This window comes from Phocoena phocoena, chromosome 19, assembly GCF_963924675.1.
Source record: "Phocoena phocoena chromosome 19, mPhoPho1.1, whole genome shotgun sequence".
Lineage (NCBI taxonomy): Eukaryota > Metazoa > Chordata > Mammalia > Artiodactyla > Phocoenidae > Phocoena > Phocoena phocoena.
In genome coordinates this window covers 20,797,792-20,816,895 of record NC_089237.1, presented here as the reverse complement: position 1 = coordinate 20,816,895, position 19,104 = coordinate 20,797,792, and the positions used below count along the sequence as shown (strand labels likewise).

The window sequence follows — 19,104 nt, the reverse complement described above, 5'->3', positions numbered from 1 at the left end:
GTTGGTTGTTAGGAATGCTGAAAGATGGAAACCAGTATCATGTTAAACGCAGGGTGTTGATAGCCAAATTCATATTCCCTAATTATTCAAAGAAGAAAAGCAATGCCATCAGTATATTCATGGCGAATCAAAAACTCAAAACATACATGCAAATGACAGAATCTTTCCTTCCTTATTTTAAGTGGGAAATGGCAAAGATGGGGATCCAATTTCAGAGGAAGAAGGACTGAAACAAAAAGCTGTGAGGTTCTACCTCAGTCATTCTGCCTTTAACTGCATTTCTTTTTCACAGGGCCCCGCTGGGATGATATTCCACCATCTGGTGTGTCATCTCTATCTAGTTATATCCCTGGGTACACGACTGTTAAAACACATCTTACCTCTAACCCTGAGCTCCAGAGGCTTTATTTTATTCTGTTCCTCTGTGAACACAGGCCAGATACAAGCCATAAAGATATTCTCTCTCATGATATGTTTTATAATTGCTTTAACACCTGCTTTTGACATTACAGTATCTCAGTGACATTTTACATCCCACAGGGAAGTCCCAATATCCTCCGTATTCAGTGAGGTGCCTATGATACTCTCAGCACTCACTCAATGCTAAACAAACATAAAGACTTGGGGAACCCTGGGTTATCTCCTACTGCTCAAGACCCATCTGACAACAGTTAGAGTTGGTCGTGACTAAGAATAGAAATAATAATTGTTCATAGGAGTCAATGACCAGGCTGGAAAAAGAACTCTCAACCTCTTCAAAAATCTAGGTGGGTTATATCACTTCTTAGGTAGGTATTTTTAGAAAGATGTAAATGTGGGCTACTAGAGCTCTTTTTTTCAAAAAGTTTGTAATGTAATGGGGTGAAAGTTTGTCATGCACAAACAATTCCAGATGGATAGAGTATAATTAGGCTTAAGTAAGTATTAATTAAACACACTCCAAAAACTCAGCTCTAATACCACACTTGGGGGAGCTGGGACAGTGCAAGCAGGCCTCATGGAGGAAACAAACTGGAGTTGATTTAAATATCACCAGTGCATCAATCTACTAGGTTTAAATTTTCAGGAAGAAAGGAGGAACCAACTAAGTGGTAAACACAACATTGAATCCACATATGGTTTTATTTGTGACCAATTAATTTATATGTTATAGTGGCACAGAGATATACCCACAGTATATGTGTACGATAAACAGGGCTGTTAGTGATGTATATTTTTCTAATTTTAAAAATAACAGTGTTAGGGACTTCCCCGGTGGTCCAGTGTAAAGAATCCGCCTTCCAATGCAGGGCACGTGGGTTCGATCCCTGGTCAAGGAACTAAGATCCCACATGCCGCGGGGCAACTAAGCCCATGCGCCACAACTACTGGGCTGGCATACCTCAACTAGAGAGCCTGCGTGCCACAAACTACAGAGCCCACGTGCTCTGGAGCCTGCCCGTCACAACTAGAGTGAAGTCCATGTGCCGCAATGAAGAGCCCGCATGCCGCAACTAAGACCCAATGCAGCTAAAAATAAATAAATCTTAAAAAAATAATAATAGTGTTAGACTCCCCATTGATGCCCTTTTGATATGCTTACATGAACTTTGTTCCTTTCAAGGACCAAAAGCTTTCTTAAGTCATCACACAATAAATGTATACTCTAGGCCAGGAGTCGGCAAACTACAGTTTGCAGGCCAAATCTGACCCACTTACTGCCAGTCTTTTTTTTTTTTCTGCTTTTTTCACCCCCCTCAAGATTTTATTATGAAATTTTCAGAAATACAGAGAAGTTGAAAGAATTTTACAGTGAACAACCATTTAACCACCTCGGCATTCTATCACTAATGCCAGTCTTTATAAATAAAGTTATTGAATGCCATATGCATTCATTTCTGGATCTGCTACAGCTGCTTTACACTACAACAGCAGAGTTGAGAAGCTGCAACAGAGATCGTGTTGCCTGCAAAGTCCAAGATATTTACTACCTGGCGCTTTGCAAAAAGAGTTGCCAACTCCTGCACTAGGTTCCTAGGAATATATTGTTAAAAAAAAAAAGATAAAAATATCTTTTTTTTAAAAATTAATTAATTATTTATTTATGGCTGCACTGGGTCTTCATTGCTGCACGTGGGCTTTCTCTAGTTGCAGCGAGCAGGGGCTACTCTTCATTGTGGTGTGTGGGCTTCTCATTGCGGTGGCTTCTCTTGTTGTGGAGCACGGGCTCTAGGCGCACGGGCTTCAGTAGTTGCAGCATGCGGGCTCAGTAGTTGTGGCTCACGGGCTCTAGAGCTCAGGCTCAGTAACTGTGGCACACGGACTTAGTTGCCCTGCGGCACGTGGGATCTTCCCGGACCAGGGCTCGAACTCGTGTCCCCTGCATTGGCAGGCGGATTCTTAACCACTGCGCCACCAGGGAAGTCCAAAAATATCTTTTTATCTTATGGGAAACAAGTAAATTTAACTTAAATGTTTATACCTTTAAAAAGTTTTTTTCCAAATATTTTATTTTGCTTCTCAAACAACAATTCTAGTTGGGTAAAGATTTTTCCCTCTAAAAAGTTAGTCTGCCTTTCCACTAGAGAAAAATTAAGTGAGTGTTTCTAATTTTTCTATAATATAATTTTCTAAGAGTTGGAAAATTACAAAGATGCACATAATATGTTTAAATATGTAAATTAAACATGACAGCAATTATTCTGAATTTAAAACATTCCAAGACTGGTCTTAGTTTCTAAAACGTTTTAGAGGACATTAAAAAATGCTTCCATTAGGGCTTCCCTGGTGGTGCAGTGGTTGGGAGTCCGCGTGCCAATGCAGGGGACACGGGTTCGTGCCCCGGCCCAGGGAAGATCCCACATGCCGCAGAGCGGCTGGGCCCGTGAGTCATGGCTGCTGGGCCTGCGCATCCGGAGCCTGTGCTCCGCAGCGGGAGAGGCCACAACAGTGAGAGGCCCGCGTACAGCAAAAAAAAAAAAAAAAAAAAGCTTCCATTAAATTTAAACAGACTAAGATCCTCTAAAGCATACTTTAAAGTTACTTATAACCGTTATTATATTATAGCTAAATTTCCCTAACTACCTTTAAAAGTATAATCCTAATTCTAGTCTTAATGTTTCCCTATGCTGAATACAGCAGAAGTGCCTTAATACATATTAAGATACATTATTATATAACTTACCAGGTAATGCTACTTTTCAGTTCTGTTATTTTATAATTTAGCATATATAATTTGTATATACTGATCATATTATATCTTTTGAAAAAGCAGGGGCCTGGTAACAACCTTTCCCCAGATATATGACCCAGATTAAGTGCGAGCATTACATTACAGTCCAGTACAGTAATCAGTTTGGAGCTTAATCATGAAATGATGAATTAATCTTTCAATGCTAAAGTTAGGCTATTCACTTTTTTCTAAGTCAGGCTTAGCAGAAAGAACTGTTTCTTCTCTTTTCCAAATTATTTAGGATGATTGATTGTATCGTCTAGTCTCTACCAGGAACTACATGACACTCCCAGACCCCTAACAACTGAGAAAAATACACAGGTATCCCATTAATCCACTGACATGTAGTTGGAGGTAAGGTGATAGAAACGGCATAGGCATCACAGCAGTTGAAGATGACCTTTGGAAGCACTTCTGGAGCAGGGTCAAAACACAGAGGCCAGGAATTTATTGTATGGATTCCTAGAGTAGTGCTGTACCACATGGCTTTTAATAATATCTGTTTCAAATTCCTATTGTTGAGTGTAATTATTTGGTTTCTTGTTTATACTTGAGTATTTCATCTGTTTTTTCCCCCGACTACCTGAAAACATAAAACTCATAGGCTACTTCTGAACTCAGAACAAATTCTAACATAAATTATAAATTCCCAGACCAAAAGTTGTATAGGGATCATCATCTCAAACCTAAACTTCATGGTGTTTACTAGTAGAACTCAGAAACCCTAAACTCAGAAGAATGGCAGCCAAAGGCACAGTTATCTTTTGCCTCTTTCTGACTGTGACTCCATGGATGTCACTTTCAAAAAGTTTCACGAAGCTGGTAGAACACCATATGCCTTTCCTCAGCACAAATGACCACATCCTGTGCCAGGCAGCATTTTTCAGTCTCTGTGGTTGAGAACTGGAACAAATTAATGTATAGCTAGGCAGAGTTGGAATATCAGTTGAAGCTGTGATTTGAGTCTCAGAAGTTTTAGACATAGAACTCCGTTTCTTGGTCCTTAAGGATCTAAGACAAAAGAAGAAGATCTGGAGAAACAATTTTTGTCTTCTTCTTTTCTTCCTTTAAGGAAAAAAATGTTTGTGTGTGTGTGTGTGTGTGTGTATTTTTTTTTAACGAAACACATATTTACTGCACATCTACTATGGGCCAAGTACTATTCTAGGTGTTGCAAATACCTAGAGAGAAAAAGAAAACTCAAGATCCTGGCTCATGAAGGGTGGAGGGAGAGACACAATAAACAAATAAAACTCCAAAATTATCCATTGCAAAGTGCCATGCAGAGAATTACAATAGCCTACTGCATTAAAATAACTGGGTTGTCAAGGAAATTCTCTCTGAAGAAATGACATTAAGATGAGATCTGAGTGATATTCACAAAGCAATAGTGATAAGTTTTAGCAACATAAATATTAGTATAAAATGTTTGCAATGCTAATATAAATATAGTGCTCAAAATTCCAAAAAAAAGCCTGGAAGTATTCCATAATGCTAATACAGACTATATTTGGGTGGTAGGATAGAAGTGGGTTTTTCTTTTTTCTTTCTACTTCTATGAACTTTCCAAGCTGTGGTAAAACACAAAAATGTATTTAGTCTTTGTCCCCAATTCCTTACACAGAGTTCCTAAAACCCTTGAAATTTCCTGAGTTATAAGAGTGTCTTTTGTTATTCATAACAAGCCCCTTTCAATCACACCTGAGTTTATGCTACTGAGGTGACTTAGGGTGCAGCCCCTAGAAAGCCTCAGGATGGGTTGGTCACCAGAAAGACCAAGTGATTAGAGGGTTGGAACTTTCAGCCCCACCCACCAACCTCCAGGAAAGGGACTAGAGATTGAGCTCTATAAAAACTCTTGAACTGTAAGATTCAGAGAGCTTCTGGTGAAGACACCAAGCTGCTGAAAATGTGGTGTGCCCAGAGAGAACATGGAAACTCTGCACCCTCCCATCCCATAGCTTGCCCAATGCACCTCTTCCATTTGCCTGTTCCTGAGTTGTGTCCTTTATGATAAACCAGTAATAGTATGTAAAGTGCTTTCCTAAGTTCTGTGAGTCATTCTAGCAAATTATCAAACCTGAGTGGGGGTTGTGTGAAAACCTGAATTTGTAGTCAAGGCGGACAGAAGTACAGGAAACCTGGGGACCTGGTACTTTCAAGTGGTGTCTGAAGTGAGGGCAGTCTTGTGGGACTGAGCCCTTGACCTGTGGGTTCTGTGCTAACTCCAGAAGTTAGTAGCAGAATTGAATTGATGGTGAATTGGTGTCTGAAGAATCAGTTGTTGGTGTTGGAAACATCCCACAATAGGTGTCATGAGTGGGATTTGCTAGAACAGTCCTGGCTCATGGAAACATATGGTTTGGGAAGAAAAAGGAAGAAAAAGCAAGGGATGAAGAACCTCTGATTCCTGGCTACATGGTCACCTGTGTTATGGAGCAGCAGTTGTGCTTTGATCAGTTACTAAAAGTAAAATTACCAAGGGTATTCAGAGGTGGATCCAACTCTTGAGAAGTTGACTCACTGGATATGTGTAGAAATGCAAACTAATAAGAGAAAAGCGAAATGTACAATTCCTTGGTTACTGTTATCTGCAAAGCCAAAATGAAATGAAAAGAGAGTTCTGAGGCAGACCTTGATGATAAACCAAGGTCAGATTTCAGTTGGTTTGTGCTTCAGATACTAGGCTCAAAGATTCCCCCAAAGGGAAAAATTATGTGAGAACAGTAGAGAGTATCTCTAAGACTTCTGGTCACCAAGAAGGTGGTTCATGTGGAGGGAAGGCAAAACCAAGAAACTACTGAAACCAGGGGGTAGGGTGTGAAGGAGTTGTCTTATTTTTTCAATCAGTATCATCAGCTTCCTGAAGAACCTTTACTAAAATGGATTGTGAGAGTGACTAACTTAGGGGCATTGTCTTTAGTTTGGGATGCTGCAGAGTGGAAGAGCATGTCTGGGTTGATCCAGGACCCACAGCTCACTATGGAACAATGGCAGATGATTATACATGATCCACAAACGCAGCACGTTTTTCCTGAGGGAATGGCCAGCCTAGTTGACTGGATAAAAGCCACTGTAAGGTCTGTCTACCCTGAGAAAGAGGACTGTCCAACTCCCTCTATAAGTGCCAAGTAAAACAACCCAGATGAAGCAGCTGATATGTTTCATATGTAAGCCATATGGGACTGACTTTATGATAACCAAGATAGTCACTCACTAAATATGCCTATTACCCAGGTCTTGGTAAATGCTGTGGATTAAGGGGGTGTTCTAAGCATGTACATGTTGTATATAGTATGGTAAAGTTGGTGCAGCCACAGGAGGAAATGGGAACAAGGTCTGGAAGGAAGAAGTATATTATACTCACAGGGTCCATAGAGGGGGTCACCACACAGGTGGTATAAGAACTTTATTATACCACACAGGGCCACAGGGTAAAGCACCAATGTCAGTCAGGATGCAGAAAAGAGGAAGGAAAATCCTAGGCTAGAGCCTTCACTGGAGTTTCCGAGAAAAGGCAAGGCAGGCAGGATAAACAGTTTAGGACTGCCTGGTTTGAATAATTCCAGCAGGCTTTGGGACACAGGAGTGGTCTCTAGTTGTCTGCTACTTGGCCCTGGATTGATTTCAGACAGGGGAAATATTAGTTCAGTTCATGAGATTTAGATAAGGAGATGGTTGGGGGGTATGGACTCTGGATTGGTTGGTTTATATAGGAAAAGCATGCTCCTGGCCAAGTCCTTTACTGTCTCTAAGAACTGGCTATCCCTGGGAAGGACAGTCTTTCCCTGGGTCTGTAAGGTCCCCAAACATCAAAGCATCAAATATAGATGAATGAATAGATGCCAAAAAGACAAATACAGAATCTAAGAAAACACAGAACAGGGGACCTCTTTTGCATGGGCATCCCATTTAATATTACTGCTTCAAAATCAAGCAACAGTCTGAGAAGCCTTATTGAATCTGCTGTCTCAGCTTCCTCTCTTGGGTCTTTCAGATGCTAATAAAAACATTAGGTTAATTAACAAGAAAATGAGGAGAGGCAGAAGGGAGAGTCAAGGGACTTATCCCATCAAGGTGGAAAACTGTAAATGGTTATCAAGAAGTAAGATGAATAAAGGAAACATTGATAGGGCCAAAATAAAGAAGAAAAAGAATGGGGAGAGTTAAGGGACTCATTTCAGCAGGATGAAAATCTTTAGATAGTTATCAAGAAATGGGATAAATAAAATGGACAGTGATAGAGTTGAAACAACGGTCTTAATACAGCACTATAGAAAGTTGGGTGGACCATATAGAAAGTTGGGTGGACCAAAAGGACTCCCTGCTAGTTCCTCTACTTTTTTTTTTTTTTTCCACGGGCCCAGCCGCTCCACGGCATGTGGGATCCTCCCAGACCGGGGCACGAACCCGTGTCCCCTACATCAACAGGCGGACTCTCAACCACTGTGCCACCAGGGAAGCCCAGTTCCTCTACTTTAAAGGGCCCCAAATAAGTCCACTCTATTCACTCCAGTGTAAAAACTAAAAGGCAAAGACTGCAATGAGAAATCGGACCTGAAATCACCTAGGGCAATGGGGCAGGTTAATCTTTGTCATAACAAAAGAGCCAGGGTCCCCTGGCTCAACCTCTCAATAGGGACCCAAATTCTTTTGCACATGAAGAGATAAAAAAGTCAGTGGGGTGGAGAAGAAAAGTTTCTGGAACTCTCTGACGTGGGTACCTCATGCACTGTGCTACCAGAACATGTCAGTGAAGCCCTAAAGGGGGCTCCAATTAGATTGAGAGAATATAGAAATCTAAGGGTTGATAGGATTAAGGTGGTAGTTTGGATGAAAACTTGGATGTTTTAAACAAGCTTTACATGGAGAAATTGTGTCTCCTTTACCTGAATGTTTTATGAGAATGGATATTATGTCCAATTGGGGAACATCTCTCTTACCTAATATTGTAAAACCAAAACCTGTTGATGAGTCCTATGGAGGTTAGTTAGGAATATAAGGGTTGCAATGAAAAAAAAATGGGCCGAAGACCTAAATAAACATTCCTCCAAAAAAGACATACAGATGGCCAACAGGCACATGAAAAGATGCTCAACATAGATAATTATTAGAGAAATACAAATCAAAATTACAGTGAGGTACCACCTCACACTGGTCAGAATGGCCATCATAAAAAGTCTACAAATAACAAATGCTGGAGAGGGTGTGGAGAAAAAGGAACCCTCCAACACTGTTGGTGGGAATGTAAATTGGTGCAGTCACTACGGAAAACAGTATGGAGTTTCCTCAAAAAACTAAAAATAGAGTTCCCATATGATCCAGCAATCCCACCCCTGGGCATATATCCAGACAAAACTGTAATTCAAAGAGATACATGCACCCCAATGTTCATAGCAGCACTATTTACAATAGCCAAGACATGGAAGCAACCTAAATGTCCATCAACAGATGAATGGACAAAGAAGATGTAGTATATATACGCAATGGAATACTACTCAGCCATAAAATAGAATGAAATAATGCCATTTGCAGCAACATGGATGGGCCTACAGGTTGTCATACTGAGTGAAGTCAGACAGAGAAAGACAAATACATATGATATCACTTATATGTGGAAGCTAAAATATGACTCAAATGAACTTATTTATGAAATGGAAACAGATTCACAGATACAGAAAACAAACTTATGGTTACCAAAGGGGAAAGGGGGTGGGAGAGGGATAAATTAGGAATTTGGGATTAGCAGATACAAGCTACTATATATAAAATAGATAAACAACAAAGTCCTACTGTATGGCACAGGGAACTATATTCAATATCTGTTTTGTAATAAATCAAAACCGAAAAGAACATTAAAAAGAATATATATAACTGAATCAATTTGCTGTACACCAGAAACTAATAGAACATTGTAAATCAACTATACTTCAATTTTTTTTTTTTTTTTTCTTTTGTGGTACGCGGGCCTCTCACTGTTGTGGTCTCTCCTGTTGCGGAGCACAGGCTCAGCGGCCATGGCTCACGGGCCCAGCCGCTCCGCGGCATGTGGGATCCTCCCGGACCAGGGCACGAACCCATGTTCCCTGCATCGGCAGGCGGACTCTCAACCACTGCGCCACCAGGGAAGCCCTATACTTCAATTTTTTACTAAAGGAATATAAGGGTTGGTTGATTAAGGTGAAAGTTTGGAGGAAAACTGGTACATGAGAAGTGGTTGTACCTCTTTTACATGAATGTATTATGGGTATGGATATTGTGTCTGACTGGGGAACTACTGTGTAAAACAGGAGGCATGTAAATCTATCCTTCAAGTGATATTCATTGGACATGCTAAATGAGGATGGATAAGATTGCCCAAGTCCACACAGTGTAGAAGAGAAGCTGGAGTGCTGGTGTGGACAAATTCTGTGCGATAGCTCTACGTAGAACATAGGTTGGGGCTTACGGCAAAAGCCTGGGAGTGCTTCCCAGTGACAACTATGGGGAGGATGGAATAGAGAATTTCTATTTGAGGGACAATTAGTAGGCTGATATCAGACATTAATTGAAACTGCCCCTATGATTGCAGGACAAAAAATAAGCTTAATATCTGAAACACCCATGACGTCTTAGGAGATGTCAGAAAAATGCTCTAATGGGGAGGGCAATGCCCAGAAGAGTTCCATAATAAAACGCAATGGTTTATACAGGATTGTGCTACAAGGAGAATGTAAGCAGGAGATACTCACAAGCAGGGAGCCTCTTTTCTCCTAGGACTGACTTTTGAACTGTGTAAGGAGCTGCCGGATTCTATTGTCACTTGGACAGTGCCCTATAAACAGTTCTTGACTGACCAACAAAACGCTGCTTGGTTTATGGATGGCAGTTCCAAGGTAAATGGCCAATATCCTGTTTGGAAGACTACCACTCTGACTGAAGAAGGTAAAAACCAATCAGTTTGGTGGGATGAATTACATGCTGTTTACCTAACAGGGATGGAAGAATCGAACAACAATGAAAGCCTCTATGTTTTGTTTTTTACCTGACTCATAAGTGATGGCCAATGGTCTGGCCATACCGATAAGCAGAGGGCTATGGAAGTCTGGTCTATTAAAAGGATGTCCATATGGACCATAGCCCTATGGAAATCACTATGGGAATTGGACGGGTACATTAAAGTAGGACAGGTTGATGCCTAACAGAAGAAACCTCTTCCAGGATTAGATGATGACCAATCATCCATGGATATTATGGGGTATTAGCTTGAGGCGGCCACTTGGGTCCATGAAATAAGTGGACATTTGGGGACCAAAGCAGTGCAGAGGCCTGAATCTGCACATATTCCTTTTGTACCCTCTGAGGCTCAAAATGCCAACAAGAACTGTTCATTATGCCAACAAGAAAAACAGAGGGTGCAGATGGCTATGGGGGGGATTCCTCAGGGGGAAGACCCCACACACAGCTTGCAAGTGGATTACTCTGAACCAATGTCAGTAGCCCCAGTGGGGCTACAAATGGGTTTTGATAGAATAGGCGTTGACTCTGGACTGGGCTTTGCTTACCTGGTGGTAGATGCAAATGGTGCAACTACTATAAAAGAACCAGAACAGAAGATATTGTACCCATCTGGACCACCAAATCACATTTATTAAGAGCAAGGAACACACTTTACAGCTCATAATATCAAATAATGAGTAGGCAGAGAGATATTCTCCTCAGAATAATAGTTCCATAGAGAATTGGAACAAGCAGTTGAAACGTGGGTTGTTTAAAACAGGGGGAGATGTAGGCATGAAAGGTTCGTTTATATGTCTTCAAAAGTGTGTGTTCAGGGACTTCCCTGGTGGCGCAGTGGTTAAGAATCCACATGCCAATGCAGGGGACACACGTTCGAGTCCTGGTCTGGGAAGATCCCACATGCCACGGAGCAACCAAGCCCGTGTGCCACAACTACTGAGCCCACACGCCTAGAGCCGGTGCTCCACAACAGGAGAAGCCACCGCCATGAGAAGCCCACGCACAGCAACGCCCCTAGAGATAGCCCGCGCACAGCAACGAAGACCTAACGCAACCAAAAATAAATAAATTAATTAATTAAAAAAAAGAAAAAGAGTGTGTGTTCACACTCAACATTAGAGGAGCTGAGGCAGTGTTGTCCCCACTAGATAGACTCCTCTGTTTTTCTGGCGGATCTGGGGAAGAGACGGTGGGGAGAGGCTGCTAGTATGACTATGAAATTTTTTCCATGGGAGGAAGATCATGGTATGATGATATGATTCTTTCCAAGGAGAGAGGACACTGGTATGATAACTAGACTTTTTTTTCTTCTCCACATACCTCAACTTTCTCTTTCCTATCGGATGCCCTGTAGTCACAGGACCAGGGATACAACTACAAGTGCCAGAAACAGGGATGATTTCTAAGCAAGAAACTGTAACTATAGTTTTAAACCTTTATGTCAGAATTCCTAAAGGCCTGATAAGGCAGGTTATGTCTTCATTCCATTTAGCAAAATCAAGGTTAACACTGAAAGTAGCCACTGCCTGGTGGTAAAAATAGCCCACTAGTTCCGTACCTAAGTACCTCTACCCTATATGAATAGAAGTGAACTGAAGGGGAGGCACTTACTAGACTAGTATTGTTGCCTGAAATCTAGAACATCACAGTAGCTGAATCTAAAGTTCCTTCCAAAGGTGGAAAAGTTTAAGTATAAATAAATGGAGAGAAGGAGGAATAGTAGTTGAGGGCAAAGGAATGAATCAATGGGCTATGCAAAGAAGGAAATCCAATATTATATTACAGTCTCAATAGGGACTCAGAGCAAGGGAATAATATTGTGTTTTAGCTTAGTTATACCAGATGCTTGAAAAGATGAAGCCATGTATTGCTGAGACACTCCTGCATTTGGAACCTGACAAGATCAAATGGAAGCCTGCAAATCTGAGTGGTCTCACCCTAGAAGACATTTTCATATGCTGATGATGGACTGGACTAATTAATGACTGAGTGTGACTCTAGTAATGTGCCAGTATGTTCTGACTTCTATGATGCATTTGCTATAAGAAATTCATGGTCAAAGACTACATTTGGTCTTTGTCCCAGGTTCTTGGTACGAAGTTCCTAAAACCCTTGAAATTTCCTGAGTGATAAGAGTGTCTTTTCTTATTCATAACAAGCCCCTTTCAATCACATCTGAGTTTATGCTACTAAGGTGACTTAAGGTGCAGCCCCTAGATAGCCTCAGGATGGGTTGGTCACCAGAAAGACCAAGTGATTAGAGGGCTGGAACTTTTACCCACCAACCTCCAGGAAAGGCACTGGAGATTGAGCTCTATAAAAACTCTTGAACTGTAAGACTTAGAGAGCGTCTGGTGAAGACATCAAGCTGCTTAGAAGGCGATGTGCCCAGAAAGGGCATGGAAGCTCTGCACCCTCCCATCCCATAGCTTGCCCAATGCACCTCTTCCATTTGTCTGTTCCTGAGTTGTGTCCTTTATGATAAACCAGTAATAGTATGTAAAGTGCTTTCCTAAGTTCTGTGAGTCATTCTAGGGAATTATCAAACCTGAGGGCGGGGGTGGTTGTGGGAAATCCCGAATTTGGAGTCAAGTTGGACAGAAGATCAGGTAACCTGGGGACCTGGTACTTTTAAGTGGTGTCTAAAGTGAGGGCAGTCTTGTGGGACTGAGCCCTTAACCTGTGGGTTCTGCACTAATTCTAGAAGTTAGCATAAGAATTGAATTGAATTGAATTGCTGGATGCCCAGTTGGTGTCCAGAGAATTGGAGAATTGGTGGAAAATATCCCAGACAAACTTTCTATCATGAACATGTATTATTTTTATGATGGAAAAGAGTAAAATAAACATATTATTTAAAAAATGAAAGACAACCCACAGAATGGGAGAAAATATTTGCAAATGAAGCGACCTACAAGAGATTAATCTCCAAAATATACAAACAGCTCATGCAGCTCAATACCACAAAGACAAACAACCCAATCAAAAAATGGGCAGAAGGTCGAAATAGACATTTTTCCAAAGAAGACATAAAGATGGTCAAAAAGCACATGAAAAGATGCTCAACATCACTAATTATTAGAGAAACGCAAATCAAAATTATGATGAGGTACCACCTCACACTGGTCAGAATGGCCATCATAAAAAAGTCTACAAACAATAAATGCTGGAGAGGGTGTGGAGAAAAGGCAACCCTCCTACACTGTTGATGGGAGTATTAATTGGTACAGTCACTATGGAGAACAGTATGGTGGTTCCTTAAAAAACTAAAAATAGAGCTACCATATGATCCATCAACCCCACTCCTGGGCATATATCCAGAGAAAATCATAATTCGAAAAGATACATGCACCCCAATGCTCACTGCAGCACTATTTACAATAGCCAGGACATGGAAACGACCTAAATGTCCATCAACAGATGAATGGATAAAGAAGATGTGGCACATATATACAATGGAATATTACTCACTCATAAAAGAACAAAATTGAGTTATTTGTAATGAGGTGGATGGACCTAGAGTCTGTCATACAGAGTGAAGTAAGTCAGAAAGAGAAAAATACCATATGCTGACGAATGTATGTGGAATCTAAAAAAAGGTACTGATGAACCTAGTGGTAGGGCAGGAATGGAGATGCAGACATAGAGAACGGACTTGAGGACACAGTGGGGGAAGGGGAAGCTGGGACAAAGTGGGAGAGTGCCATTGACGTGTATGCACTACCAAATGTAAAATGGATGGCTGGTGGGAAGGTGCTGCACAGCACAGGGTGATCAGCTCGATGCTTTGTGATGACCCAGAGGGGTGGGATAGGGAGGGTGGGAGGGAAGCTCAAGAGGGAGGGGATATGGGGATATATGTGTACAAATAGCTGATTCACTTTGTTGTACAGTGGAAACTAACACAGCATTGTAGAGCAATTATACTCCAATAAAGATGAAGAAAAAAAAGATGTGGTATGTATATACAATGGAATATTAGCCATAAAAAGGAATGAAATAATGCCCTTTGCAGCAACAAGGATGGGCCTAGAGATTGTCATACTGAGTGAAGTAAGTCAGAGAAAAACAAATATCATATGATATCACTTATATGTGGAACCTAAAGAAGAATGGTACAAGTGAACTTATTTACAAAACAGAAATAGAGTCACAAATGTAGAAAACAAACTTATCGTTACCGAGGAGGAAGGAGGGGGAGGGATAAACTGGGAGATTGGTATTGACATATACACACTACTGTATATAAAGTAGATAATAAGAAGCTACTGTATAGCACAGGGAACTCTACTCAGTAATCTGTAATGACCTATATAGGAAAAGAATCTAAAAAAGAGTGGATATATGTGTATGTATAACTGATTCACTTTGCCGTACAGCAGAAACTAACACAACATTGTAAATCAACTATACTCCAATAAAAATTAATGTTAAAAAATTTAAAAAAAGAAGTTAGTATAACTTGAACACTGAATAAGCACCTTAAATTCTCAAAATCTGCTGACATCCCGTAGCAAATTATTAAATGTAAATATTTGTAAAGTGAACAAAACTGAATTCCTTCCAACTCAACCCACAAATGCAAGTTTTCCTCGGAGATTTCCTGATTTCTTCTCCATGTTGATCCTGAACGATATCTTTAGTTTCTGGTCTACACACTACGGCTCACCTCCTATGTCTTCATCTTGATTGGCTGGGCCTTCTGTACCATCCACATTTTCTGTTTCATGAGGTTTGGTTAAATCGTAGTCATGCAAAAGCACCGAACCTTCTAGGAGATAAGAAGAATTTTAACTATGCAGTCAACTTTAAAGGATTTTTATAAACATGTATTAAGTAAGACTCCTATTTCAGCTTCACCCAATCCCTTAGTGATAGACAATATCGCTTTCACATACACCCAAGTAAGATAAATGTGAAAACTCTTGAGGTTCAGAAAGACGCCCAAGGTTCATGTGCCTTTCCATTAGACATCATTTTCTGGACTATTTCTTTCACCTGAGTTAAAATGCACTCAAGTTCCTTTGGATTGAAATTCTCTCTCCTTTGGTATATCTCACAATATTCAGTACGATGCTATTGCTAGTTAAGACCAAGAAATATTAACATATAGTGATGAGAAATACTGAGTCTGAAACTACTGGCATAACTCAATTTGGGAAAGATGCTTTCCTGAGAGGAAGGCTGTACGTTTCTGTACCAAATCCTATTTTCCCTTTCTGTTCACATTATAAATGTGATTCTGTGGAAAGCATATTGGCCCCCAAATTCCTGTATTTCATCAAACATTTACTAAATGTTGACAAGGCTACAGATATGAATAGGTTATAATTCCTGTCTTCAAGGAGCTTATACTCTACAGATGTAGATAAAACAAACGCACAACTATAATGCAAGACTCAGGCCTATAATGTAGACTCGGACATGAGATTAAGGGGAAAAAAAAGTGTTACGGGAGGTCCTACGTAAAAGGCAGAAGACATAATAAAAGCATGGTTAAATAAACAGCAAACTTACTAAAAATCAAGTTTAACAAAAATATAATTTTGTACAATAAATATTGATAATATTAGAAGTAAGGAAGAAGGCATGACGTAGCTGGAATTATTTCACATATAAGCATGGTAGCTTAACAAAAAGATGATAAAAGAAATGAACAGAAAATATACCCGCTTGCTATCAAACTCCTTCCCAATTTTCAATAAAATATTTGCTGAGAATCTATTACATGCAACAAATAAAGACACTGAATCCTGTGGCACTAAGGAGGGGCTGAAATAAGAGAGGTGATTAGAAACTGCAGGGGCTTCCTTTCAGCTGCAGGCATGACTGAACACATGGAGCAGGACATTTTACTGGCATGTAGGAGTAAAATGGAAACATATTACATAAAATCCATGACTAAGAGGTCCTGAAAATGTGGTCATCATGGACTCAGGTTTTGATTTATAGGTAACGTTTCTCTTTTCTGCATATTATAACATATACTCTTAGACAGTAAGACTCTAAATAGTTTACTTTTCTCAAGCCTGAAATAATGGACATAAAGTGCACGCCTGAACAACTAATATGAGTACAGGTTCAATTAAAACATAAGGTTAGGGCTTCCCTGGTGGTGCAGTGGTTAAGAATCCACCTGCCAATTCAGGGGACACGGGTTCAAGCCCTGGTCCGGGAAGATCCTACATGCCACAGAGCAACTAAGCCCATGCGCCACAACTACTGAGCCTGCGCTCTAGAGCCCGCAAGCCACAACTACTGAGCCCACGTGCCACAACTACCGAGCCCACGTGCCTAGAGCCCGTGCTCTACAACAAGAGAAGCCTCTGCAATGAGAAGCCCGCACACCACAACGAAGAGTAGCCCCTGCTTACCGCAGCTAGAGAAAGCCCACGTGCAGCAACAAAGACCCAATGCAGCCAAAAATAAGTAAATAAATAAATAAAATTTAAAAAGCCAAAACCCCAAAATCATAAGGTTAAAACTCACAGTAATATAACAAGGCACTTAGGTGGTAAATTTTGTAATATAGCAAAAGCTTTGATTCAAACAAAGTGAGTTAGTCAATGGAGAAAACACAGAAGTTATTGTTAGGAAATAGATTACTTTAAATGTTTATAGTTTATTCTGGAATAGGGGTCAGCAAACTGTGGCCTGAGGCCAAATCTAGCCATGGTCTGTTTTTGTAGGGACCCAGGAGGTAAGAATGGTTTTTACAGTTTTAAAGGATTGTAAATAACATAAAGAGGAATAGGCAACAGAGACCATATATGGCCCACAAAGTCTAAAATATTTACTCTCCGGCCCTTTACAAAAAGTTTGCTGACCACTGTTCCTGAGTGAAAAGCACAAGTTGTTCAAATAACAGCTACTATATTGTTCAACAAAAACTGTCTTTATTCAAACCAATCAGTTGAAAAAAATGTGAAAAGAGAATAAAAAACCAGTGATTAACATTAGGTAGATGGTTTGGCTCTGTGATGCCAAAGAACTTATATGATCTAAATGGACATGTTATTTTTGTATCAGGAAGAGACAACCACATTTTTTCCCCAACACATTTCCATAGCATTTTTATTGCAATCAGAATATTCCTCTTCCTTTGGTCTATTCAGTAACGGTATATTTTCAGAGTGGTAAGACCTGATGTTACCTGTGGGCACAGACTGCTCTTGAGTGCTTTTCAGTTCCACATTTGGTTTTATATCTGAAAAGAAAAGGATTACAAATATTAGCTACTTAGAGTAAATTTTTTCAGATTTGAGCACTCTAAATTTAATAAGGATACTATTTTGGAAGACTTAATTGCTGATTTCCTCTTCAGATCAGGACTAATTCTTTCTCTATATCCTCCCTAAAATATGCCTCAAGGAGAATAAAAGGAATCCATGCAGCAATTATACTTTAAAGAGATTAAGTGGAACAAATTAGTACTTTGTATTTACCCACATACTTACCATTTCTGGTGCTTTTCATTTTTTCATAAAGACCTGAGTTCCTTTCTGGTATTGTCTCTCTTCAGTCTAAAGAGTTTCCTTTAGCATTTCTAGTAGGGCAGCTGTATGAATGACAACTGTTCTTAGTTTTCATTTATTTGGAAATATCTTTATTTTGCCTTCAACTTTAAAGGTTGTTTTTACTTGACATAGAATTATGGGTTGACAGTTTTCTTCTGGCACTTTAAAGATGGCATTCCACTATCTTCTATCCTCTGTTGTTTCTGATGAGAAGTCAGTGATATTTTGTATTGTCGTCTTCCTATATATATGTATTCTTTTTCTCTGAATGCTTTCAAGATTTTCTCCTGACTTTTGGTTTTTAGCAGTTTGACTATGATATGTCTAGGTGTGGTTTTATCCGCATTTATCCCACTTGGGTCCACTGAACTTTTTATGTGTAAAATTATGTTTTTCACCAAACCTGAGAAATTTTCAGACATTATTTCTTCAAATACTTTTTCTCCTCCATTCTCTTGCCCCTTTTATTCTAGGACTTCATTTACATGTATGTTAGACTTTTTCATATTTTCCCACAGTTCCCTGAGGTTCTATTCTTCCCCCCCAAATTCTTTCCTCTGTTTCTCAGATTGAATATTTTTATTGATAAATCTTCAAGTTCACTTACTCTTTCTTATCTCATCTTAATGTGCTGTCAAGCCTATCCAGTGAGTTTTCTATTTCAGATATTGTAATTTTTAGTTCTAGAACTTCCATTTTGTTCTTTTTTCTAGTCTCTCTGCTAGATTTCCTTTTTGTTAATTCATGACAAGCATATTTTCCTTTGCATCTTTTTTTCTTTTTTGTGGTACGCAGACCTCTCACCACTGTGGCCTCTCCCATTGCGGAGCACAGGCTCCGGATGCGCAGGCTCAGCGGCCATGGCTCACGGGCCTAGACGCTCCGCGGCATGTGGGATCCTCCTGGACCGGAGCACGACCCTGTGTCCCCTGCATCGGCAGGTGGACTCTCAACCACTGCACCACCAGGGAAGCCCTCCTTTGCATCTTTGAGTATAATTATTATACTTGTTTAAGATCCTTGTCCAATACCTGTCACTTTGGGCTCAGTCATCTTTGGTTTCCTTTTCTCTTGAGTATGGGTCACATTTTCTTGTTTCTTCATATAACCTAATAATTTTGGATTGTACCCTGGACATTATAAAGATATTACAGAATTTCTGGAGTCTGTTATGTTCTTTTGAAGCATATAGGATCTTTTCTTTGTTTATTTTACTTTTTAAAGCATGTAGTTAAACTCAAATTCTGTTTCATTTGTGGTGGGCAGCAGCTAGCATAACCAATTGTCCCAGTATACTTGGGATTGAGGATTTTCCCAGACCCCAGAACTTTCACAGCCTCAGGGAACCTGGGACAAGTTGGTCACTCTTGCAGAAGT

At 40.1% G+C, this 19,104-nt stretch overlaps 1 protein-coding gene across 2 annotated transcripts in view; it reads right to left on the bottom strand.

The window, feature by feature from the left end:
- The window catches only part of IKZF3 (IKAROS family zinc finger 3), an 82,504-nt gene that overhangs the window by 44,018 nt on the left and 19,382 nt on the right, over positions 1 to 19,104 (bottom strand). Inside the window, exons 2-3 of one of the 2 annotated variants that reach the window (XM_065897785.1) lie at positions 17,364 to 17,417; positions 14,880 to 14,981 (exon numbers count right to left, since the gene is read on the bottom strand). In XM_065897785.1, coding sequence (XP_065753857.1) covers positions 14,880 to 14,981; positions 17,364 to 17,417 — 156 coding nt within the window. Of the gene's footprint in view, positions 1 to 14,879; positions 14,982 to 17,363; positions 17,418 to 19,104 lie in introns of those variants that run through there. The other variant, XM_065897786.1, reaches the window with a different exon arrangement.